Below are 26036 nucleotides of genomic sequence, written 5' to 3'. Positions count from 1 at the left end.
AGTATCAAGGGACAGAAATTACATATCCTGATACAACAGATCACACTGACCTAAAAAAATTCAGATCCTTCAACATTTTTTCCTCCTCCTTTATATCCATAGCAAATATACTAGCTGTGACTCCTCAGTTTATAGAACATGGACTAAAATTCCCAGAAACTTACAGCTGACTGTGCTACCCCAAAGCACAAAAAAAACCCCACCAAAAAACACAGTCTCCCAAAAACAGATCAGGCTACAAAGTCAGTACCTTTTATTTTTTGTTGAAACCCATAGATTAGGTAATTTCTTGTGACAGAGTTAGTTTCTGGTCAAAGATCTGTAAACTCTAAGGCAGATTACCAATAACCACAAGTCTCCTATCTTCCGGGGTAGATGAAAGACTTTCTCTACTTCTGTTAAGTGTATGGGCTGAGTCCTTAATTAGGGCTTTGGACAAACTGTTATCGTAGAAGCCACTAGTGACACTACAACTAAGTTCTGATCCTGTGGTAAGAACTCCCAATGTCTGTTCCCCAAGATAAAAATATCAAGTTGTTGTTATGCATTGTTAAGCACTTCTCCCCTGCCTCAGAAGTAGTAGTAAATAAAGTTCACGGTACAACAGATACATAACTCCCTGCTTTATGCTAAAGAGCTCTATTGCAAGTGTGTTGTATAAATACAAAGCAAAAATGGATACTGTTCCAGAAACTGCATAAACGTAAGTACAAGAGACAAAGACAGATGCAGGTGACATGGGACAGTGAGACAGTATCAGCACTTGAACCAAGTATCCTAACCTGAGTCATGTTTTTATTGTTGTATTTCACTGTGGTTTTCTTAATAGATCCACAAATACAGGGGAGTTTCAAAAAATATCAGTTAATTGATTCTGTAAGTTCTGTCTCCTGTGTGCAAGGGGCAGCAATAGTGACAGCACAATAATGCTTGTTTGAGAATCCAGCAAGTTAGAGACAAGAAAGAAAAGCTGACATCTTGATAGAGCAGATTAGGAGATTCAGTTGGGGGATTTACACACATAAAAAAAGAAGGCACAGAGTTTGAGTCTAACAAAGCAAAGAGGAGATGTGGAAGATGTAAGGACAGCAGTGACAATACCAAAGCAATTGACTGAGGAAGTAATCTCCACAATATCATTCTCAGTAGAGTGAGCAAAGAAGATAGACTATGTCAAAGCCCATTAACAAACAGATGCTGCAGTTATCAAGAACAATTTGATTGAAGCCTCAACTTTCAATATGTGATAGAAAAGGTCAAAAGTTTAATACCGTGTAAAGAGAAACTGCATAATACAGCTTGAGAAAAAGCACCTAGAATAGGGTCTAAACTGCAGGTGATGCCAATTTGTAAAATAGTTTTGTTTTCTGATAGAAGTCAATAGGGTCTTATGAGGGGCAACAACCCCGGGAAGAATGAAGAAAAAATTTGTCACGTATGTCAAGATGACTGGGGTCTAACTCACAAGAGCCACAAAGCACTGCACTCACTGCGTGGTGTGTGAGACAGCTGGGGCAGGACTCCATGAGGAACAACCTCTCTCTCTGTTCTTCCACAGACTTGCAGTGCGAACTTGGATTTAACCCCTAACAGCATTTTCTTACCATGAGATAGTCAACCTCTTTTTGAGGAGCTCAGATATAGTGCTGAACATGATAGAGAAGTTTGTATTTCACAGACACAAACTTTAGCTACCATCAGTTCTCTACAAACAAGTGGTGGTCTAAAATGGGACCTTTCCTGACTAAATGGATTTGAACAAGCACAAGAAGTCCTCAGTTTTCTGAGCTTATAGTTATGTCTGCAAAGCACAAAAAGCTTTGAGCAGGACAACACACCTGTCCAACATGGCACAAAGACAGTTATGCAGATCTCAGAATTATCATAGTTGTATCAGTGTAGTGCTGAGCCCAAGCTCAGAATTTCCACCTCTCAGCTAAATGAATATGCTCAGGTACAGCTCCTTAAGGATTAATCCACAGTGCTTCTGGATCTAGAACCAGATCAGGCATTTGCTTACATGCTATAAATGTTCTTTGGTTTCAGAGCTACCACCTCCAAGAAGCCAACAGGAACAGTGAGGTGAAACATAACTGCTTGAGCTTAACAACTCCAAGTTCCAAAGAAAACTAAAAAAGAAATCTTTTGGCCTTTTGTCCCCATCTCACTGAACCACTGTCAAGTTAGAGGTTTGTAAACAAGTATACACCTGTAATTATCTCAATCCATCATGTTTGTTCAGCAGCATAACTAGTTCTGCCTAATTTTGTATTTTTTGGTAACTTTTAACATTGCTATGGTAGAATCTAACATTGATAGCAAATCAGCACTTTCCTGTCTTATTTCCTAACTAATGCAACAATTTTCAAGTTCCAAAGGTCATTACACAAGACAGTTAAAGATAACTAGACTCCATAATTCTAATAAATCCTTATTTTTCTACTCAAGCTTAAAGAGACACACACCCTCAAACTCTGAACCTCCACATTTCAAGTTATTAATATTTTGGCATTTTTGGACAAAAAGTTGGTTTAAATAAAGAATATTCTAATGATTTCTCCCCAAATAATGACAAGCACAAAATAAGTTTTATATATATATATTTATATATATATGTAATATAGCTAAATTGGCTGATCAGTATTATCAAGAGCAAAAGATGCCACACAAGATGTCTTCAAAGCTAGCTAGTCATCTGACAGGCCTCTCTAAAAAAAGATCCTCATGTTCACTAGCAGAAACATTACTACAATAGCAAGCACTCTTCAAATTCCAGTTGCCAGAAAATATTTTAATTGAAAACTCTCAAACTCCTTTGACACTGGCTGTGAGATGTCACATAAGTATTCAGCTGTGAGGAAGAAAAGATCACTCCAGATGGAAGAGCTCAGATTCAACATCTTGATAGTGGTACGAGATCATTTTTGGAGGGCTTTTTCAACCCAACCCTGTTCTGACCAAATTGCTATGATCTGATAAAGGACCACTGCTGTCCAAATAAGGAAGTTGGCTTTATTGCCCATGACATTTAAATAGCAAATGCACTTGCTTGCAAGAGGCAGCCAAAGGTCTACCTCAATAAGGCTTACAGATTCATGAGTATAAATATAACTTAAACCGGTACAACGACAGTTGTCACAGTTTGTGAGCAGCTTTCCAAGACAGCCCTGTTCCAAGGCATTTCAGAGCTTGCTCTAGTGGCTAGATAAGGATTATTGAAAAGTCTGCATCTTAGAGTAATAGTTGCATCTGTCATACATTACAAGGAAATGTGGGTTTGCTCAGGGCTTAGAAATACACAAACTTAGGACTGCTACTACACCTAAAACTCAAGCACTCAGTTTACAGTCACTAGTGTCCCTCAAAGTGTGTTTTCTATGTCAGTGCACCACAAGGACTGTCATCCTTTCCTCCCTTCCCCCTTCAAAAGCCATGTGAGTTGGCAATCAGTACACCTGAATGGATAAAAAATGTGACCCAAGTATTTTGCAACTATTCTATACTATGGTATAATTACTGCGTACATATATATATACACACACACACACACACATACACACACTCTTCTATAGTATAGAATAGCTATGAGATACTTAAGTCATATTTCCTTGCAATGCATGATTGGCACATTGACTAAGAGGGATACAAATAACTACAATACCAACAATCACAGTATCATCACAATTCTTTTTACTGATGCTACCATGAATATGTTAAATTAGAGCAACCAGATATGGAATCTTCAGGTGACTATACATTTTCTTTCGGTGCCTCCTGAACAAGGTTTAACATAAAAAATGCAAACTGGAAGCCAGAAGACAAAGTTGAATTTTCACTTGTGTAATTAACCTGCTCCATGACTTTCACATGTTGCTGCTTTTATATTTATAAATTATTTTTACCTTGTAAAGTGCTTATGCTCACCAAATGTAGAGGCCAACAGAAGAGTTCTTTAGCTGCATATATTGAACTCCAGAAACTCTAAAATAGTGCCTCATGAGCAGCTGTTCCTAGTCAAATAGTTTCTATCATTTTTATCAGCAGGCCTACCCCAAATTGCTGGCAATTTCCCCCTCTTTCACCAAAAGACTAACATGTAACAGTATTTGTGACAAGCAGTATAGCTTAACCATGATATCTGTAGGACTTGGATGGCACACTTGGGACACTTATTTCTACTTTGTTCTATTTCTAAAAATCAGATAGATTTACTGGTACTAAAGAAGGACAGCAAGGAGCTTTAGTCTTGCATTAGCACTGCTTGGTACAGTGCCCTCTCCTAGTTATATGGTAGGAGATTGGCTACCAGTACTCCCATTTGCAGGATATACTGCCATACTGTCCATACAATTCTGTTCAGGAATGATCAGCATCCTGCACAAACACCTCTTATCTTAATTGTGTGTGTCTCAGTACAGTCAATTCTTCCACCAGCTTTGCTTACCAAGCCTCTTAGAAGAGGCCCTTGCCACACCTAAAGTTTTAACGAACTTGACCTTTTGAGGAACTCATAAGCAAGGCCACTCACTCCAAGGTGCTATGTCTTCTTAGTCCAAGATGTTCCAAGGCACTTAACTGGCCATTGTTTTGCTACCACTGCTGCCAGTTACACTTCACATACTAATGATGCATCACAGCAGCCTGTTAGATTGAGACTAAAGGATATTGCCTGTTCAAACAAACCACAGTTCTTACCTGAATCTCCTCAGTTTCATCCACTAAGAGGAAACTCACTACTTTCTCTGTCATCTTCCTTCTCTTGGTCTCCTCATCCATCCCCTCCTCCTCTTCCTGTTCTTGGGCTTTGCCAGCATGGTACACAGTGACAGGGTGCTTCCTTCTGTTCCCCCCAGCATGTGTTCTCTTCTGACACTCCACACAGAGGTTGATTTTGCACACCTGGCACCTCACTGCCGCTACTTGCCTCGAGCCCGTCATACTGGCATGCATTATGTTCCCATTGGCACCTTTGCAGGAGTCACAGTACGGGACATGGCCGGGTCTTATACGGGTCCGTTCGTGGTTCCGTAACCTTTCTGGCTGATGCAGCTCTTCTTCACAACGCTGGCACTGTAGGCTCCTGCACTCGTCACACTCAAAGATTGCTTCATCTGTCCCACTGCAAACATAGCTTTCCTGGCACAGGAGTGTCGTGTTCTGTCCCTTCTCTGCAGTTTGCGTGTGGGCACTCATCTTCAGATTTCTTTAAAGCAATGTTTTTCCCTCCTTGTTTCTGTTTCAAACAATGATATGTGTAAAAGTCAGTTGCAAATTTAGTATTTTCATAAAGGAAAGAAACACAAGAGGAGTGTTGTCTGTACTTAATTTTAAATAATTAATATATATGTTTCTGTAAGCTTCAAACACTGACCTGCCTCACAGGAAGAGTCTTTTTAAGTGTTAATGAAGTTTTCTTTGTCCAAAATAAACAGCGGGCTGGTTTCATGTATTACTATACCCAAATGCCAGTGTACATTCTTTCTCTGCTTAGCTGTCTCATATACTTTCAGCGTTGAGAAAAACAAAACCCAGTCTGGTGCACTTCAGCAGGTACAGCAAGTATTTCCCTGAAGTAGAGATCGGAGGGAAACAGCTGCTGACAGAGACAAAAAAGGTATCAGAAATACACAAGTGCATATATATGTACACACACACACACAAAAGGACCGTGTCAAGACTAGAAAATTCTCTGCTTTCACTCCACAGCTAAGCTCCTCCTTCAGAGAGTTCACAGTATTTATTTGCTGGGAATTTCCTGATGTGCTTCGCCAGATAAACAAAAATCCGCTCTCTTCGTGCGCTCCTTCTAGTAACGCTGGAAAACGATTGCTACCGCGGCCAGGCTTGTCAGAAGACGGATTTTCTCCCTCTTCCTCAGCGCCCCAAGTTGCCAGAGCCAGAGCCCCGAGCCCAGCGCCCGCCGAGGGCAGCCTGCGCACCCCGCCGCCGCCTTTGTCTAGACCTGCTGCCTCCGGGCCGCGCGGGGCACCGGCCCTGGGCCGCCTCCCCTCCTCCAGCCAGCGCGGACGCCCCTCGCTCCAGGATGACCCCCTCTGCCGGCCGGCCCCGCAGCCCCGGCGCCTGGCGGGCGCTGCCCCGCGGCGGCCGCACTTGTGGCTCGGCCGCCCCCGGGGGCGCCGGGCGGACCCCGCGACCCGCCCGCGGTTACGTAACGGCGGTGCCGGCCGGCGCCTCCCCCCGCCCGCGCCTACCTGGGGCTGCGCTCGGCGCCGCGCCGGCCGGGGGCAGCGAGGGAGCCCCCGGGTTCCTCCCGCCGAGCGGCGGCAGCGGGCGTGGAGCCGCGGCGGGGCTGCGAACAAAGGCGGCGCGGCGCGGGGCGCCGCGAGCCGGGCTATTGTTTACAAGCCGGCGGCCACCTTTCTTCCCCTTCCTCCCGCCGGCACCCGGTGACTAAGGACTCGGGTCCCGGCCGCCGCTTCCTCCTCCCCCCCGTCCCCTCCGCGCCCGGGGGGGGTGTCCCGGTTCTCCTCCCCCAGGGGCCGACCATGCAGTCGGGGCGCCCGGGGGGACTGAGCAGGGCAGGGCCGGGCAGGACCCGCGCCCCCTCCGCCAGCTCCCCTCGTTGTCAGCCGGGATCAGCTGATCGCGGGGAACTTCGGGGTTATTTTCTCACCGCGGAGACGGGAAGGCGGCGGCAGGAGGCGGGGCGGCGCTGGCACGCCGGGAGCTGTAGTCGGGGGGCCGCAGCGCCCCGGCCCCGCCGCGGTTGCCGTCGATGCAGTGCCCGCGGTGGGCAGGCGGTACCTCCGGCCCTTTCCATGGCCTCGGGGTTTTCTGCTCCCCTCGTTTTGTTTTCCATCTTCGCCTCGCACCTGTCTGGGTCCTTCGAGGAGCTGCGCCGGAGGAGTGTAAATAGGCCCCAGCAGGGTTTGAGAGCGAAGCTCTTTACTGCCACTGCATGGAGAACAACCAAGCGGCTGCTCCCAGGCCTCCAGGTTTGGCAGATGAATAGATCACGGTGTCCACTTGGCGCCCAGCTCTCATGGGAGACAAGGAGAGCCACCGGCCACTGTCATTGCGACCTTTTTTTATATTTTTCCGTGACAGTAGCCTCAATCAATGGGTGAACTGCTGCCATTTATTTAGCTGGAAAAGAATGCACATCTGAAATAGAGGCACACACCTGCCAAAAAATGGCAGATTCACAATCACAAACTGGAGCTGTGGAAATGGGTTGTGGATGCCAGACAGAAATGGCCAATGGAACTGCACGGTGAGGAAATAACCTTGGCCAGTAATGGCTCCAGTGAGCTTTTGGCTCATGGTACTGGCTGGAATAGGTATGATGCTACAAGAAAATTATGAGTTATTTTCTCATTGGCTGTACATGTATATGAAAGTATATGATTTAGATAATATGCAGCAGTATTTTTGTTGTAGTATAGCCAGTGCACAGGGAATTTCTCTTCTAAAGTAGCAAGAATTTTTGGCTGGATGCTTGGATCAAATGCTAATGGTTACCTCACCAGAGGAAGGACATGGGCCGTTTCCCTTCAGTGGACTTTTCATGTTGATAACCACTGACAGGCAGCTATAAAGTGCCCCTTCTTTGGTCCCCTGCTTTGGTTATAGACAAATAATTTCAAGAGGGAGACAAATTACATAACTGGATATCCATGTAGAAGGCAGTGGTTGCAAGTTTACCTTTTCTAAGTTGAACTACTGTCATTTCACAAAACTAAGTCAGCAGGTCCAATTACCACAAAAATGAGGCACTGGTGAAGTTCCTAACGCTAGGAGTGACTGATGCCCTCTCAGAATTCAAGTGTATTGCTGAAGTATCACAGAATATTCACAGAATATTCTGTATTCTGTGAATGTATTCACAGAATATTCTGAGTTGGAAGGGACCCAGAACTATTGAGTCCAACTCTGGCCCATACAGGGACCAAACCCACAACCTTGGCACAACCATATAAGCACCATGCTCTAAGTACTCTTGTTTTACTAGATTCTACTATATATATTTGTGTAGGCATCTACATGATTTAACTATTTCTCTCCTATGCAGTTTAGTGATGATGAATGAAGGTTGGCACAGTAACTCTCTTCTCTGTTCTCTTCTATACTGTTATGATAATGTATTTTCACTCAGTATTATGCATAAAAGATTAAACTAAAAGATTAACAAAATAGACTGACATCTATGGAATACAGTATTGCTGAACTAAATGTCTTTAGAGTGAAAAAAATCCTAAAAAGTGTATATAATGAATACATATGAGATAGAAACTTTTTAATCTCACAGTGCTATTCACAAGGAGCCAAGGATTGCAATCACTGAGTCTGGCATCTAAGGGATACTCCTCTAAGTGGCTCTATTTAGACTCGTAATGTGATAGAGGGAGTTATTAAAGAGTATGAGGAAGAAAAGAAGAATGTGATTATTAATTTTGTGGTGTTAAAAAAGTACACCTGAAGACTGCTCTGTTGAAAATATTACAAAATGTACAAAGTAGTTATTACTTTCTGCATAAAGCCTAAACCTTCATCACCACTGTTTCCTACTTCTCTCTCTTAGTAAAACTGCAGCACTGCTCCTCCTGGAATAGGAAGAGTAGATTTAATTTCTCTTTTTAATTGCCCTCCTTATAACCATAGATTTGGTTTTGTTATATGTCAAAAATCAACTCCGTCTGTTCCTTGAAAACAAATTTTACTGATTTCCATTAGCGTAACATAGCATATGCTGAAGAGAGAGAAACCTGCACTGATTAAAGCAGATAGGCAATAAAGATCCAAGTGATTAGTCACAGTGTTATAAAGACACTATCCTTCTCCACTGTGGCAGATCCTTTTCACACACCATTCTGGAACTGTGAACTGTTCACCCAGAAAACATTTATAATGTTGAAAGGCGCATATATATATATATATATATATATATATATATATATATATATATATATATATATATATATAAAATGTTTAAAATGCATAGTCTAGAAACAACATGACCCCTGTACCCTGAGGTGCTGCTTAACATGTTTGGGATGATCTCTGATGCTTGAAATGCAAAACAATTTGTAGACATAAAAAGCACCTCTTTTCATTTTGGCCTCAATACTAAAAGCCATATACTGCACTCTTCTTCATTGGCTTGAGCATGAAACTCTGGAGTTTTGTCCTAGTTAGAACAGCTGGGACCAGTTTATGGCTGTATGGGTGTAACCCAGAACTGTGTATTCTATAGCCTTCCATGCCATTTCCCAGAAACTGTTCTCAATAGAGCATTTACACCCTCTGCCCAGAGCAGCCTGACTCCTCAGGCTATAAACTGGGTGTTAAGAGGCCTGGGAGAGAGGAGGGTGCCTCCTGTCCTCACACCCTTTGTGGAACTCCCCGCCCTGAGGCAAGTACTGGGCATTCCTGCCTGAACTGGAAGATACATATAATCTTGGAGTCTTGGAACTTTTGGAACCACTCGTGGGATCCAGAGGAAGATCACCGCTCTCAATCAAACTGCAGACCACCACTCTCGACTGAACTGCAACCACCACCTTTCAACCAGACTGCAACCATCACTCTTGACCAGACTGCAACAGCACTCTCAACAACAGTTTTTCCCCTCTCCTTTTACTTTGGACTCAGGGGGCCCAAAGAACACCACTCTGTTCATGCCCCAGGGTGCTGGGTTATACATTTGTGTTTTGTGGGTTAAAACCAATTGTTTGTCTGTATAATCACACTTATTGTATTATTTTATTAAATTGTTATTCTGACTTATAATCTCTCTTTTGGGTTGAGTTCATTTCCCCTGCTGGTTTACCTTTAAACCAGCACAAGTTTGCAGCAAGGAACTGAATAAAGTAAAGTGCAGTCAGTCTCTGGAAAGGGATCTCAGTTTCATAACTGAAGGGTAAAAAGATAACATGGATAGGTTTAGTGGTAGGTAATTCCAAAATTTTATAGCAGAAAGGGGAGAGATGTGAAAGTAGCTACATTTGCTGGGTGCTTCTGATGCTGTTCTTCCTTGATTAGGAAGGATCCTGGAGGCTACTCGGCTAAACAAAACAGATGAACATGTACACTAGGAAAGCCTTTGCAATGTTTCCTGTAAATACAAGCTTATTACAGCAGTGCAAGTGAGTTTGTGTTTCACATTTCTTTTTCAAGCAGGCAAAAGTTTCAGTCTGAGACAAGAGCATAGAAACAGAAGACTGAAGATTTTCATTATGCCCTTTCTCTTTTCCTTGGTTTTTCTAGATATGCTTATAAATGATTTTCAATATTAATAGTAGTCAGTATTGCAGTTATTAAGTTTGTGTTAGTTAAAGGGAGATATGCAGGCTGCTTGGAATAAGCTGTAATTAATAGAAAGTAAAAAGGTGGTTTCTGATTGGGGGAAGGAATTGCATTCAAACTTGCAGTATTTCCTAAATATGCTACTGCTAGAATATTTACCCTTACACATCATCATCTTGTAGTGCAAGGTGATGAACAGGACCTTAGTTCTAGCTCAGTTGTTGACTGTTCAGTAGCATGTATGACATTAGCCAGATAGTTTTAATCTGCTTTGTACTGAAGAAGTCAGTCTGCTTCAAATGTTTTTCTTGCCATTACACGTGGAAGAGATTTTGTCATTCAACTCTAGTCTTCTGAGCACTACTGAACAGGGGAAAATGTAATACAGATTTTTTAAACAGCTTTATGCACATATGTTTATTTCGTGGTCTACCTCATAATCATCTGTGAGATTGCCTTCCTTTCATTCACAGTCACTTCCTCTTTCCTTTTGCAAATCCTTGCCATCACTGGTGTGACTCCAGCAATTACTGTCTCACATGTAATGTGGAGGGAAATTGTAAATTTTAAATTGTCTTTTATTGTAGTCTATATGCTGGAAGTAGGTGAGGGAAAACAACAGTTGTAGACCATGGCTAGGCCCAACTGCACAGTGACATCTTTCTGATGAGCTTACAGCTGCTTAAGACACTGGTGTTTGCTCCTCTTGCTCTGTAAATCCTTAGCTTTTTTCAGCAGGTAGAGCCTTCCATGAAAGCCAACCATATCCTGAGCTGCACCAAAGGCGGTGTGGCCAGCAGGCTGAGGGAAGGGATTCTGCCCCTCTACTCTGCTCTGGCTCCACCTGCAGTTCTGCATCCAGCTCTGGGGTCCCAGTACAAGAAAGACATTGACCTGTTGCAGCAAGTCCAGAGGAGGGCCACAAAAATGATCAGAAGGCTGGAGCACTTCTTCTATGAAGAAAGGCTAAGAAAACTGGGGCTGTTCAGTCTGGAGAAGAGAAGGATGCAGGGAGAAGTTATTGCAGCCTTCCAGTACCTAAAGGGTGCAAGAAAGATGGGGACATGCTTTTTAGTAAGGCCTGCAGCAATAGGACAATGGTTTTAAAGGAGGGTACCTTTAGACTCATCATGGCTGGACTTCAGGAACGAAGATTAGGGAAAGGTCTCTACCCACGTTTGTCACAAGCGCGCTGGTGGCTAAAAAGGCCAATATGAGATGGGCATGTCCAGTTGCAAAAGGCACAGCAGAAAGACCCCTTAGGTGGTAAATTCTGCAAGGCACGATTCTTTCTGCGTTTTCTTTTCACAGTGAGGGTGGTGAGACAGCGACCCAGGTTGTCCAGAGAGGTGGTGGATGCTGCATCCCTGGAAACATTCAAGGTCAGATTGGGATGGGGCTCTGAGCAATGTGATCTAGTTGAAAATGTCCCGGCTCATTGCAGGACTAGATGACCTTTAAGTTCCTTTTCAACCCAAGCTATTCTGTCATTCTGTATCTTTACATCTACTAGCTGTAAGACTTCTTTTCGTTGTAGCTTTCTAGGCCCTTAAAATTTGCTGAACACGGCTAAAACACGTGTTCTCTCCGTATTAACAGCCTGCTTAAAAGCAAGAGGAGTATTTACCACGCAGCTGTGCCTGCGGTGCAGCCCGTCACAATCGGGTCGCAGCTCAGCCTGGCCAAGTGGTCCAGTAGGACGGGTAGAAAGGCGTGGAGTCTTTGACACCCACAGCCGGCGGCTTTCCCGAGGCTTTCGAGGGCCTCCAGCCGCCCCAGCCGCGAGTGGCGCCGCTTGACCTCAACATGGCGGAGCTCGGGGCCGAGTCACAGCCCCGCTCCGCCTGGCCGCACCAAAGATGGCAGCCACCCGCCTGCCCTTTCCCTCCCCCATCCTTTTATTCTCCGCCGCTCTACGGTCGGCCGCGTTACAGCCTGGGCGCGCGGGAGGGCGCTCTGGCACAGCCGCCTCTGTGGTGGCGCGGCGCGGTGCATGCCGGACCTCTGGCGGAAGGGGCGGGTCACATGACCCCGCGCGGCGCGGCGGCAGCGGCTCGGCGCGGTGTGTTCGCGGCCTAGCGGGGCCTCAGCCGGCCCAGCGCCTCCCGCGCCATCCCGCGGATCCCGCTCCGCAGCGAGGGGTAAGAGGCGGCGGGATGCAGGGGCATGAGGGAGGGCCGGAGGGCACGCGGCGGTGGCGCCTCGGCCGCCCGCTGGGCGGAGGCGCGGCCGGGGCCGCTCGGCCGCGGCGGGCGCTCGCTGGGGAGGCGGCTCGGGCCTGGTCGGGGCGTGGAACGGGCGAGCGGCCTCGGGGCGGTGCCTGCGGGGCCCGTTCCTTCCTCTGCCGCTGGGACGCGTGGGAGTTCCTTCCGCCGGCCCGGAGCCGGCCACGGCGGGCGGGGCGGGAGCGGCCCCGCGGGGGCCGTTGGGGGGAGCCCATCGCAGGCCCGGGATCAGGCCCTGCGCTGAGCTTTGCCGGCGCCCCTCGCCGTTCCCTACTCCGGCCGGGCCGCCTTCGGCTGTGAGTGGGATTTTTACTTTTCCGCGGTGGGGAAACGGCTCACGCGATGGAACGGTTTTCGACGGTATCGCGACAGAGAAGTTATTGTCCTTAGTGTGGACGCGGGGGGTGTTCTTAAAACACGTGTTAGCAGCTCGTGCATAAAGGAATCAAGAGTGATTCATCCATGTCAGTAACATTTGTATGTGCGCACTGCATGTTTTTCTCATTATGTGTTTTTCCACTGTAGAAGAAGACCTTTGTCTACCTGAAGGAAAGTAGGGTTTTGTTTAAACCTGAGGAACGTCCTGAACACAGCTAACTTTTTTTTTTTTCCAATAGTAGTTCTTAAACGGGCTTACTGGAAGCGAAATTTCAAAGTTGGATAGTTCTCCTTCCATTCCAATTAAAATGCAAGCCCACGGATTTTTACTATTTTTTTTTTGTGTGGCAGAAAATCATTGCTTCAGGTATTGCATTAGCATTTATGGAGGTGGTCCACAGCAAATTAGAAGGAAGAACAGGACTGTTTCTTACTTTCCCAGTAAAGGAGTGGCATTGTACAGAGTGCTTCCCATTTCTTTGCTTCTCTGCCTCTGAGTGCCCATTCACATAAACATAATGCCACAGCCAGGTTTATGTTTTGGGAAGAGTTAATAGCCAAGTTAGAATGGAGAGTCATTTATTTGACTGAATGAGGCTTTGTATGGGTGCAGAGACACAGAACTAGGACCTAAATCAAATATCTTAAAGTACTGATGACATACGTAATGGATCCTAGGTAAAGGGCGTTTGGACTGAGCCTTTGGTTTGGATAAACATGTTGCTTCTTGTGTTGCTTCATAATAACAGTTTGGGATGCTACTATCCCGTGGCAGTTCCTGAATACTTTCTAGATCACCTCTGAAAAATGAGCTTGAGCAAATACGAGGGTTTGGGTTTTTTTTCAGAAATATATGTATACTGAGGAAATCCATAATATGTTTTATCTCTCCCTGTGTCTGTTGTGTTTAACATTTAATCCTTACTTAGCTTGCAGGCAATTTTGGAGAAGACTGTAGGGTCTGAGAAAGCGGTCATTTTCACTGAGAAAACCAGTTGGCTTGAAATAGATGATTTTTCTTTTAGGGAGCTTTTTTTTTGGTGACAAGCAGTAATATAAACATTGACTGACAAACTAGGAGACTATTTTTAAGTGGCTTAAATATCTGCATATCACATAGAGACTGATGCAAAAGTTTATTTGATAGTACCGACTGTAAAAGATTGGTTTATGGCATATGTTTTTGCCAGTTGCTTCTGAAAATGCTTTTGTTGCTCAGCTGCACCTTTCATGACACAAAATGGGTAAAATACTTTGTCATACATTAGAGGAAGTGATTATTCACTCTCTGTTGCTCTCTGGGTATTGACATTAGAATCAAATGTGAAAACATTGTACAATTCTTAATAGCAATTACTCTAATTCTTAAAAATCATTAAAAACATTTTTATGTGTGAAAGTCTTTCTGTAGGGATATTTCAATGAAACGTAGTAATATGGACATACCAATCAAATGTCTTGGTGTAACGGCTCTTTAGTGTGTTACTAAATAACATAGTGTTACACAGTTACCATAGATGTGGATTTTAGCAGGCACTCTTGGAATAATCCAAATGTTAATAGCTTAATCAAAGCTGGACTGTAGTTCATTTAAAAAAAAAAAACAAAACAACAACATTTCAAGTGAGTTTTGCGCTTACTACTCCCTTATTTGTGGGGCCACCCTGCACAGACATTTTGTGAAAATATTGAAGTAAAATCGGATAAAGTGAAATCAAACTGTATCAGCCATACTGTCAATGCTTTTATACTTCGTTATGTATTCTTATAACATATGAAGTTTGTTTATGCATTAAGACTTGAGGGTTTTTACAGTTAATTTTAACTTTGTTTAGTATAACAGCAGTAAGTATTGTAACTGTGTATTTCATGGGGAACTTAACTGTTTTGAAAGTGGTGAATATGTTTTGCAAGTTTTTAAGGAAGAATATCCTTAGAATATTAACCCTGTGACGCTGGTAGAATTATGCTGCCCTGAGATAAAGTTGTCAGTTTAAAATACATTAGTTAGCAGTGATTTTTATTAAACTTAACATTCTGTTTATGACATGTCTCTTCACTCCTTTATTTAAGAAGTAAAGTCAGTCAATAAAACAGAAGACTTAAAGAATATTATGGTTTAAGAAGAAATTACTACATTAACAGTGCAGCCAGACCAGTACAATCTCAGTCCCCTTTTATTGGAACTTTTGGGAGTCAGAGATAATGAAGAAGAACAGGGCAGCAATGTCTGAATGATGTTGACCCCTGTTTCATAGTAATTGTGAGTTCTGTGTAGTCTCAGACAGTTGAGTCCAGCACTCAGGGCAGCCCTGCACGCTTGCTTTGCTGTGTGTCAGAGCCAGTGTGCTCCTAGTGGACAGAGCTCTGTCCCAACAGGGATTGCACCAAGACAGAATTAACAAGTCCCAGTGGATTTTACCAAACCTTAGAACCATATGGATAGCCCTGTACTCTCTTCAGGTTTCAGAAGATTGGTGCAGCTGACTCTGCATGGTGCTTGGTTCCACCAGGACTTATTAACTCAGAAGAGCAGTGTGAAAGCAACTGAACTCCTTCTGGGGCAAAGTTGAACCTGGAATATTGTAGCTGTATTTATGTGGCACTTGCTTTAGTTAGTAGCTTCGGCTGTTTCTGAGCTAGGTCAGTGTAGAGTAAGCTTACAAAAATGGCCCAAGGCTTAATAACATGTGTGCACCTACTTTACTGTGTTAACTCGGATCAAGGGTGTGGTCTTGAAGAAGTCTCACAGTCATCATCATCACTTGGGAAACTTTTATTTCACGTTAGTTTGCACTAGTTCAGTGGATGAGCTAGATTCCTGTTGGAGGAAAATATATTACAAAATGCACCCTTACATGAAAATGGGTGAACCACCCCAAAACATGTAGTGTCGACATTAGGGTCTCAACTCCATTAGTTTTGATTAACAGACTTGCTCCTGTTGCATTGCTCTGCTTGCTTGCACAGACATAGTCTAAATTGACTACATGCAGAGACCTGACACAAATCCCTCATTTTGGGGAGTAAAGATTTCATTGTTTCAGTATTTTCACTGACATCAGGCCAGTTGATCACTGCTTTTCTTTCTCTGGTATTTTTGTGACCCCTGTAATATTCACTCAAATTACACTCTTGCTTAAAGAGCTGCTAGTTAAAATGCAGCTGTCAAGAATGCTGCTTACATTCAGTTTCACTTGAGATAATACTTCCACAAGCAACAGAAGTTTTAAAAATATGTCAGGACTATTTAGTTCCCTACTTACACATTTGAATAAATTGGGGAAATCTGAAGTTCACCATATAGAATACTGAGACAGACGCTGATCAGTGAATTGTACTGCCAGAGTAGTAGGACAATCTGCAGAGAAGTTCAAGATACTGTTCCCAAGATGTTTACAAGTGTATTCTACCTTGATCCAGCTTAGCATCTTCTAACTTTTCATGCCTAACCTTTGGTTTCTACTTGTTTAGAAGTTGGATGTCAGAGGCCCCTCTGACTGTTGTAAGAGTATCTACATTTCTAGTGTGTTCTGTAGCTCCTGACAGAAAAGGATGTGCTATGTGGTTCCCTTCATTGTAGCATCTTGGGTGCATCTTCCTCTCTCATCCAGATCTCTCACTTCTCCAGTGAACAGTTTTGACCTTAGTATCTGTTGATCCTCAGAGCTTTCATAATGGAAATAGAATTAAACTGTTCTCTCTGCTGGTTTCACAGTAGTAGTTATATATTGTAGGGAGAAAGAGACCAAGGCTTTCTTTAATTCTGGTGTTGATCTTCAGTGTCACAGAAGTAGAGGTGCAAGGATTGGTCCATGCAAGAATTAAGTTAGTAGCAGGGCAGCTTTCTACATATTTAAAATAAGTGTACAAATATAGGGGGCAGAGGGGAAAGAACAGTGTTTTAAGTGAAATGGATTGTTGAAGCCCTATGGATAATTGTGTTTCACATCATCTAACTAGGAGATTGAAAGACTAAATTTGTTCTCTTCTTATTACCTTGTCCCTTTTATGCAGTAAATAATAGCTTTGTTGGTTGCTAAATCTTTGCTTTTTAAATTTAAATTAAAAAAAACCAACCAATTTCTCTTGTGTGCATATGTAACATCCACTGTTACACTGAAAAATCCAATATGTTTCAGCATCTTTTAATTCAACGAATTGTTTCACCTCTTAGTCCCTAGGCTTTTTTTCATTTGCTTCTCCAAAATGGTGGCTCAGATAAAGTGCTTATCAGAGTGAGAGAAGGGACTGCACCTACAGGCAGCCTGGAAAATTACTTCCCCAATTGTTCTTTGTTTTACAGACCACTCCTTAACATCTTGTGTACCTTTGATGGTGTAACACTGGTGTAGCCTATTTAGAACCACCTCAGACCCAGTAGCTTATTGCTGTACCATCTGCCCTAAAACACCTTTGAATCTTGCCTGTCTGTCTGTCAGCTTGCAATATAAATAAGGACTGAGAGCCTTAAATATCTTAATTTTGTGCCTTTTCTGTTGGCTATTTTTGTGTGTGTGTGTGAAAGTTTCAAATAGTGATACCAAGGCAGATAAGGGAGTTCTATTCCTTTCCATACCATCCGAGTTTCAGATTCTAGATGATTGTCAGCTGATGTGCAGATAGTCTGAAGAGACAATAAATAGTTTTTATAACAATAAAATGGCATACATCTTTGCTGCCTTTCTTTGCCTATGCAGTTCTAAAAATTCAAGAATGACAGAAAGGAAATATGCTCTTAGGCACATGGAATCTAAGAGAGAGGGGAGGTTTTATGTTTATTATATTACATAAAATCTTTATTGAACTGTTGGAAGAATGCTTGCATTCACTCTCTTCTTTCTTCTACCATCTTAGATCTTTTGTCACAGGAGTGTTCATTGTTTTGCCTGATGAGGTGTTGATAAAAGCCCTTTGAGGCCAATTCATGAATGCCATCATCACACACCTCATGTAATGGATGTAGTTGTAAGTGTGGTTTTGAATTAATTATATGATAGGATTATACATATGTTCTTAGACCAGAATAAATAAGTTCTGATGTTCAAAGGTGTTATCAAATACATTTGGGTTTCTTTTTCATCTTTTCCAGTCCACTATATACATTTATCTCTCATAGTTGTTTCCAGAGTCTGGGGGAATAAAGTTTTCCTACATAATTCTCTTGTAATTTTTTAGCTCTTTCAAAGTACCTATTATTATGGTAGAGTACTGATACTAGCTTTTACTTCTAGTATTTAAGACTGTCATTAGTGGCTTACTCTTGTACATGTATGGAAGGCACATCTGTCTTCTGCAAAACTTGTTTCCAGTTCCTTGTGTGTTCAGTGCTGCTGTTGTGTCCATGCCTTGAGGAAAGCATGAACACAGTGATACAGATCTGTTGTACGTATCAGAATTTTGCTTACTGTAACTCTCTTTCTCAAGACAGCCTGCTTAGTTTTTGACTCATGGTTGCCTTGTTGGAAAGCATTTGTGGTGAAGATACAGGACTGTAGGTTGTAAGGTAGTCTGTACAGGCCAGTGAGAAATGCAAATATTTGTGCGGACAGCTAACTGGGTTCTTGTGATAATGTGTCTTTGTGATTCCTCTCCACGTGATCCAGTGTGTTTGCAGTTCCTCTAGTGCTTCCTCACTGCAGTGTGATGTACGCGTGTGCTCGGCAGCATTAACAGCAACCGAGTTTGGATGTTTTACGACTGAGGGCCAATCTTTCTTGAAGACTTGACTGTGTAAGGTTGCCAAAATAATATTGGAAGCAAGAATGCATGCTTCCTTAGTTGCATTAAGGGTGATCTTGAGGTTTTTGCTATTGGGTGGTGTCTGTTTCAGGGTCAGTAACATAATAATAACTGTCTGAATAGCAAATGATGTTGAAATGATCTTTACTTTCCATGGTAGCATGTTGACTCTTAGCTCATGGGCTAATGTCCAAGTTGTGCTCTAGAAGATTTGTGGACTGGGAAGTTAAAAATAGATCACAGAACTCTCTTCCAAGCTTTTAACTCTCTCTGTGCTAGAATTTGGGGAATCTCCTCAATGTCATCATAAATACAATTCCCATTAATGCTGAGCATTGGGATGTCTCAGTTCTCTCTCTCATCTTGTACTTCAGTTGTATTGTCTGCGATCATTTCTTGTACAATAGCACTACTTCCTTTATTGAAAATATATTACAAGATTAATTTTACTTTCAAATACTGCAAAGTTAACTTTATTTTAAAGAAACTGTACAAACTGTTAAATGCTCTTTATTGGTATGAGGAATCAGATACAGTTTTGTTTTTCTCTTCATTCTGAAACACTTCTCTAGAAGTGCTGTCTACTACATTTGTAGCTTAATGAATAGTTGGGGGAAAATAAGTTAAATATAGTTTTAATTTAAAGTTGAATGTCTTAAAGATTTAAAATAGTTATGGACACTTATCATATGCCCTGCTTTTGTAATTCATGTTTGGGAACTGACTGGTACAAGTTTTCTTTTCTGTCTTTTTTGGCAGATTGTGACTGCAAGAATGTCTTTTCCACCTCATTTGAATCGCCCTCCTATGGGAATCCCGACACTTCCCCCTGGGATCCCACCTCCACAGTTTCCTGGCTTTCCTCCACCTGTACCTCCTGGTAAGTTATATTAGTGTATGGAAGTGTTGTAGAAATAAATTTCCTTTTATTACTCTGAATTGTTTAAAAAGTTACTGGCTCTTAATGTATTTCAAAACTCTGATTTGTGTGTGTTACAGTTGAGTTTCTTATCATGTCATGTGAGCGAGCTCCTTTTGGTCTACCAAAAGCTGTTTACTTTTGACCAGAAATGAGACCATTAGAAACAGTACTGGACTTTGTCTTGGACCTTTATCCAAGACTGAAGCTAAGTGATGATTTTGGTTAGTGTTAGGTGTTCTAAGAGCCACTGTTTTGGCAGTAGACTGTGATTTTCAGTTCCTTTCACTTAAGCCATGGTAATAGCCTTTGGATGCTCTTGGGTACGCTGAGTACATGTAATGTGAAAATACAGGATTAACTTTCAGAGAAGGTCCGACTTGTTGTATTGTTTTTCTTTACTTTTTTTATGTCTCACTTTCTTTTATTCTGCTTCTTACGTACTTTCCTCCACACATCTTGCAAACTTGCTGTTATGTTCTTCATTGCTTCTAGTCTTCACAAAATTATTCCCATCTTTTTGTCTTTGTTCTGTAAGATCTGTAAGATCAGCCTCTGTTTTTTGCATTGAGACTGTAATTTCTTGGTCTGGAACCACTTTTTTTCTGTACATGGCCTATATGGATGACAGTGACTGGAGGCAGAAGACCACAGAGCGAGTGGGAGAAAGGAATGCATCAGATTTACCTCTTTAAAATTTGTCACAAGGGCTGCAGAAAATATCTTCTGTCTGTATGGTCTTAAGTTGTGTTGTACACAAGTGTTTTGTAGACAATAAAGGCATTCAAAAACCAAATGGCTGAACTACGAAAAGATTCTGCACATCCATTTATCAAGCTAATCTTTACTTGCATTTATTTTTCTAAACTTTTTTCATCAGATCTATGAGCTGTTATCTATTTTCTGCTAAGGCAGAGTTCTTGTTCAGATAGCATCCTGCCATCAGAAATTTCAGGTTAAATTTTACAACCATACCTCTTATCTTTACTAGCTCCAGTTTATATATACTAGTGTAAAACACCAGATACTTTAATAAATAACTTTCTGACAAATATTTTTAAATGCCTGATAAATTTTCTTCTCTGAACAATTTTCTGCTTAAGATGTGTGACATAGATCTTTTTGTTCTCTTGCTGTGTTTGACTTTTTATATAAATAGTCTTGTGTTAGGATTAGGAATCTGAAGAGTGGAGAAACCTGGTATCAGGTGAGAATAAAATTTTTCTCTGCACACTAGAAACATGATTTGATTACCTGTGCAGACAACATATTTTGACATATAGAGGATATGGATCTCGGTTCTTAGTGTAAGTGCATCAGTAGAGTTGAAAATGCTACAGAGATTTTATGAAAGTCTACTCTGAACTTATTCCATACATATGATCACAGTTTTAGTGGCTTATAGTATTATTTTTCACTAGCTGTTTGGTCAAAATTTCATGTTTAGCCTATAATTTTTTGAAAAGTTTCAGCTGCAGTAGTTTACTATTATAAGAATGAAGTTAGGGAAGGTATTTTGTTTTGCTTAAAAATATTGTTGTTAAAAACAAGAAGTTCTAGCATTTCCACATCTCAGTGTGGAAGATTTGATAAGAAACAGATCCTGACAACTCTTGTCATCTCTGAAGACTATTGGATACCATTAAGATGTAAAAAATTCCAGTTTGTATGTCAGAAATGCTGTAGTGGGTCAGACCTGCAGTCCATATAGACTGATGCATTGTCTGGGCAGTGGGACTACAAAATGGTATTTTGGATGGGTTTGTACACCTATCTGCTTTCTCAGTCTGTTCCCTCATACAACTGTAGCATGAAGGATCTTAGAATATGATCTTTCATGTGACCTTTATCTTTTTCTAGGCCTGTCATTCACGAACACTTTGGTGTTTTTTGACCTTGCTGATACTGTCCATTTCCACTATCACCTCTTACACCAAATTTGAGAAGTTCCTTAACCGCTGTGTAAAGTGCTACTCTATTATTTTTGTCTTTAAACTCATTACCTACTTAGTGTCCCTCTCCTGCCCCAGTTCTGATGTGGGAGTTAGGTGAATTGTGGTTTGTGCTTTTCTACACCTTAGCCACGTTCCATGTCTTGCTTCCAAACCTCCACACTTGAAGAGTCCCAGAGTGTACAGTGTTTCATAGTAAAGCAGCTGCTTTACCAGTTAATTCATGTAGTTGCTCTTCTCAGCCTAAGGCTGGGTGGTGTTCTTGTGTTGCACAGACCAGGTCTGTAGACTGTTGTCAAAGGTGTAGGTGCACCAAGCTTTTGTGTAGCAGTTAAATTATGCCTATGGTCAGTATGTTTGGTGATGATGCCCAATATTTCAGTGGATTTTTTGGCTTGTGCTGAGCATTGGGCTGATAGTTTCATAGAATTGTCAGTCGTAACACAAGTATCTTTACTGAGATGTAACTTTAAAATCATTGTGATAATCATAGTTGTAATAGTTATAGGGCTGCACAATCAGTCTTGTCTGGGAGTAGTTGTTACCGTCTGTGAGATGCCGTGGTGCATTAAAACTGAGAGCATGAAAGAGCAATACACTTTTGATTCTCTGAGTGGCTTGGAGGGATAAGAGGTAGTATGACTTTTATATGAAGGGACTGAGGAAGAGGATTGAGTGCTAGAGACAATAAATTAAAAAAATAACATAAATAAAACAAAACAGGAGTGGATGAGAAAGCTGAAGAGGGAGGCGATTTCTCCTGTCTGAGGAGAAGTGCTGTTTCAGGACTACACATGAGAGAAAGTGAGGGAACAAGTCCAGGAACAGTAGGTTGCAGAAGTTTAGTTAGGTATGAAAAAATGGAGAAGGGAAGGATCAAAAGGGAAGCACTGAGAGGGGGGAAAAAAGATGAAAGCTTTTTATAGAATAATAAAAAAAAAAAAAGATAGGATCTCTACAGGCTATTTTCTGTGAAGGACATGAGATTGACTTCATTGTTATTGAGTCTCAGTGTCTTTACTGGCCAAAAAATAGTTTTGATGAAATCCATTCACTTAATATATTTAAGCTCCTCTGGCAGCTGGCATGGAAAGATGAACAGCCTTTCTTACAATCAAGTATTGCCTCACATAATAGTACTTAGAGCTGCCATTGAACTTGGTGCTGTGAAAGAGGGGTATCACATGGTTTCATCTGATTATATACTGTTTTAAATTAAGTGTTAGAGACTGCCAGTCAAGTATTCAGCAGGTAGGGAGCTTCTCAATTGAGGTTTTTTATACTGCCTTAATTAAGCTATTCCATAAATAGTAGCATGAAGCTTGATGCCATTCTCTAGAGGACCTCATCCTTAAGCCGTATGTAGAATTGACTGTGCTGTGTGAATTGTGTAAGTCAGGAATGGAATTATCATCTGTAGGATATCAACTGCTTTTGCTCTCTATTTATGGAATTCCCTGCCGGGTTCATCACACCGATACCTTCTAGAACAATATTGCAGTTTGAACGTACTCTGAAAATAGATTTGTTTGTGACAAAGTTGAAATGGTATTATGAGAAAGCAACCTGGATGCCCGTGGTATGTTAGTGTACCTAGACTTGTTAGAATGCTTAAGGAATTACTGGTGGTCAGTACTGTGAAATTCTCATTTGACCAAAATTGCTCTCTAGTTTGAGATTATATCTGCAATCAGTTAATTTGTATTCATTAGTTATCTCAACAGGGCAGACTAAAATTAATGTCTTGTCTTTCTCAGGGACCCCTATGATTCCTGTACCAATGGGTATTATGGCTCCTGCTCCAACTGTAAGTATTACAGTGGGGATGAGATTATAGCAAAATCAAATGGACAATAAAACTTAGTAGATGTCAACAGTATTTTTGTTTTGCTCTGTTTCATCAGAATACTACTATGAAAGAAAAGGCTTCATTTTAAATGCAACTATAATGCAAATTATGCTAATTTCTGACCTAGACAAAGTTTAAAGTAATGTCTGAAGCTCCTAACTGCAAAGGTGAAGCGATTGTTGTTCTTGCAAGAAGGTGTACTTCTCTCAAATACATTCATTGAGGCTTCGCCTTTGGATCATGTGTGTGCGTGCAGTACAGCTAAATCAGTGACATTCCAGGTCTCTTGCCCTTGAGTTTGTTGCCCTAACGTAGTCCCCTGGGGGTATCACCTCATCCAGGTTTATAAGGCCATCATGCAGCACTGCTGAGTTGCCCAAAAGTATGTGCTTTGACAAGCTTACACGTAAGCTTGCTTTCTCCTTGTTGCAGGGAAGGAATAATTGCATGTTATACTCATCTATGGAAGAGCATAATGAAAGGTCTCTGGGTGTCTTAGTAATTTCTAGTTGGGAGGTTTATGATTTTGGGGCGGAAAAAAGCACTCTTTAAAATATGAAGGTTACTTCTTGACTTCAAGGTACATTACCATTTCTGCAGTTTTGCAGAAGTGAAATCTCCCCAAAATACAGATTGTTTTGGGGTGTTTTTTGATAGCTTGTATTATCTCCTACTGGAGGATATATTCACGGTAACCAGTCTATATAAGACAAGGATACTGGAACAAATGAATTATTTAGTTTTTTGAATAGAGTAATTTTTATTAAGTGACACTTCTAGAAGGATATTTTGAGAAGAGAGACTCAGTGCATATGTACCGTTAAATCCTAGGGGAAAGGAGAGACGTGCAGCAAAACGGAGCAGATGACATGCCTGTCTGTACAGTTATTTTACAGATGTTTGCTTCTTAACCCAAAGAGGCTTTGGGTAGAGTATTGATTAAATAAAGCAGTAGTGTTTATTCACTGTGTGAAAGCTTGAAGACCTGTACCATGTCCATTGAAGCCTTTGAGTCAGAACTACTTTCATATTTGTAGCTTGCTTTTTACACAGTTAGGTAAGGTAATTCAACTTCCCAGTGACTCAAATGTTGCAAATTAGTTATTTGTATAAGAAATAATACCTAACATTACTGTATGCTCATCTTGAGACCTTCCAGTAGCCATTTTCAGGTACACCTTTTGTTTTCTGTCTTTGCCAGAAAATGGCAATCTTTTTTTGTGTTGTTTAAAGTTTTAAGGTCAGAACTGCTTATTGGTGTCTTACTGTGTAAGCCTAACTAAGGTTCATATGAAAATTTAATTTTGAAATAAATGTACGTGCCCAAGTCTTTTGTCTTACGGATTTAAATAAAGAAACAAAGCAATACCATGCTTTATTTTACAACCTTTTCTCCTCTTTTTAGGTATTAGTTCCTACCACAGTGTCCATGGTTGGAAAGCATTTGGGAGTCAGAAAAGACCATCCTGGCTTAAAGAACAAAGAAAATGATGAAAACTGTGGTCCCACTACCACCGTTTTTGTAGGCAACATTTCTGAGAAGGCCTCTGACATGCTCATACGGCAGCTTCTAGCAGTAAGTACAGTGGACTGCTTGTTAGGCTGATGACTGAAGTAATGACCCTCAAGCAGTGTGTTGTATATGTACTAAAAGCAGAGCTATTCCCAGTCACTGGAGTAGCAATCCTCTATGCTCGAGTTGAAAGTCAGTAAGCGAAGAGTACAGATTTTTTATACTGTAGATGTCTTTGAATATAGACCTTTTTTATTTTTGGTAGTGTTTACCCTTTTTAATTTTGCCATATTTTGCAAAAAGCTTTTGTAATGTTTTGAATATAAAATAATATTTAATAATATTTATCTTTAATGCAGAAATGTGGCTTGGTTTTGAGTTGGAAGAGAGTGCAAGGGGCATCTGGAAAACTTCAAGGTAAGTGTTCGTACTTTTCAAAATCTTTAGACAGACAGACTCTTGTTTTTATTACCTAGTGGTATTTTAAATATCTTGACACATTACTGTTCTTAATAATTTTACATTTTAAGATACTGTATATGATAGATAACTGCTAAATACTTTCTGTTAGTGAACTAGTATTTTCTGGAATTGGGAGAGAATGAAAAAAATCAATTTGAGAAAGATTAAATGGGAAAATGTTGAGAGCCTAATTTTGCTCACCTTTCTGTTCTGAGACTAAATGAGGAGGTTGTAAACCATCCCTGAGGAAGGCTTGCCACTTTTGGCTTTGGAGCCTACTGTTGCAGCACTGTTAGTAGTCACTTCCAATAATGTGTATTGTCCTTCTCTCTTAAGGAGGTTTTCCTGATGTAAAACTAACCTTCCCTCTTGTCAATTGAACTGATTTTTTTTTTCTTGTGGCCTTTCTCCAGTGGATATGGGAAATAATTATGGTTACTGTTTTTTGCTGTTAGTGTTTTAATATCTTCCTAGGGTTTTTTTTTTCCTTTTAAGAGTGTAGTTCAGTTCCTTCAGCTTTTTTTTAATATATCAAACTTAGTTTATTTTGCTCTCATAAAATGCTTTTCTGATTTAAAAATTTCTGTAACTGTTGTGAAAAACCTAGTTTGAAATACTTGTCCCTCTAGGTTAGCAGTGAGCTGTTGATTAATGCCCTTGGTCTTCAGGCAGTTGCAAATCCACCTAAAGTGCCTTATGTACATCATGTAAAATGCATTTCTGTGTCAAA

The 26036-nt window shown here is 41.4% G+C and overlaps 2 protein-coding genes across 5 annotated transcripts in view; one reads left to right on the top strand and one right to left on the bottom strand.

The window, feature by feature from the left end:
• The window catches only part of ZFYVE1 (zinc finger FYVE-type containing 1), a 28789-nt gene extending 22186 nt beyond the window's left edge, over positions 1–6603 (bottom strand). Inside the window, exons 1-3 of the mRNA XM_032689712.1 lie at positions 6213–6603; positions 5372–5593; positions 4696–5233 (exon numbers count right to left, since the gene is read on the bottom strand). Coding sequence (XP_032545603.1) covers positions 4696–5193 — 498 coding nt within the window. The 5' untranslated portion in view covers positions 5194–5233; positions 5372–5593; positions 6213–6603. The remainder of the gene's footprint in view (positions 1–4695; positions 5234–5371; positions 5594–6212) is intronic.
• A 5503-nt stretch (positions 6604–12106) lies between these two features.
• The window catches only part of RBM25 (RNA binding motif protein 25), a 33973-nt gene continuing 20043 nt past the window's right edge, over positions 12107–26036 (top strand). For 3 of the 4 annotated variants that reach the window (XM_032692279.1, XM_032692278.1, XM_032692277.1), the window contains exons 1-5: positions 12107–12407; positions 19371–19491; positions 23240–23289; positions 24737–24907; positions 25204–25261. In XM_032692279.1, coding sequence (XP_032548170.1) covers positions 12126–12407; positions 19371–19491; positions 23240–23289; positions 24737–24907; positions 25204–25261 — 682 coding nt within the window. In that variant the 5' untranslated portion in view covers positions 12107–12125. Of the gene's footprint in view, positions 12408–12770; positions 12788–19370; positions 19492–23239; positions 23290–24736; positions 24908–25203; positions 25262–26036 lie in introns of those variants that run through there. The other variant, XM_032692280.1, reaches the window with a different exon arrangement.

This window comes from Chiroxiphia lanceolata, chromosome 6 (genome assembly GCF_009829145.1).
Source record: "Chiroxiphia lanceolata isolate bChiLan1 chromosome 6, bChiLan1.pri, whole genome shotgun sequence".
NCBI classification, from domain to species: Eukaryota; Metazoa; Chordata; class Aves; order Passeriformes; family Pipridae; genus Chiroxiphia; species Chiroxiphia lanceolata.
Note: the sequence above shows the minus strand (reverse complement) of the source record. Positions and strands in the feature narration are given on the sequence as shown.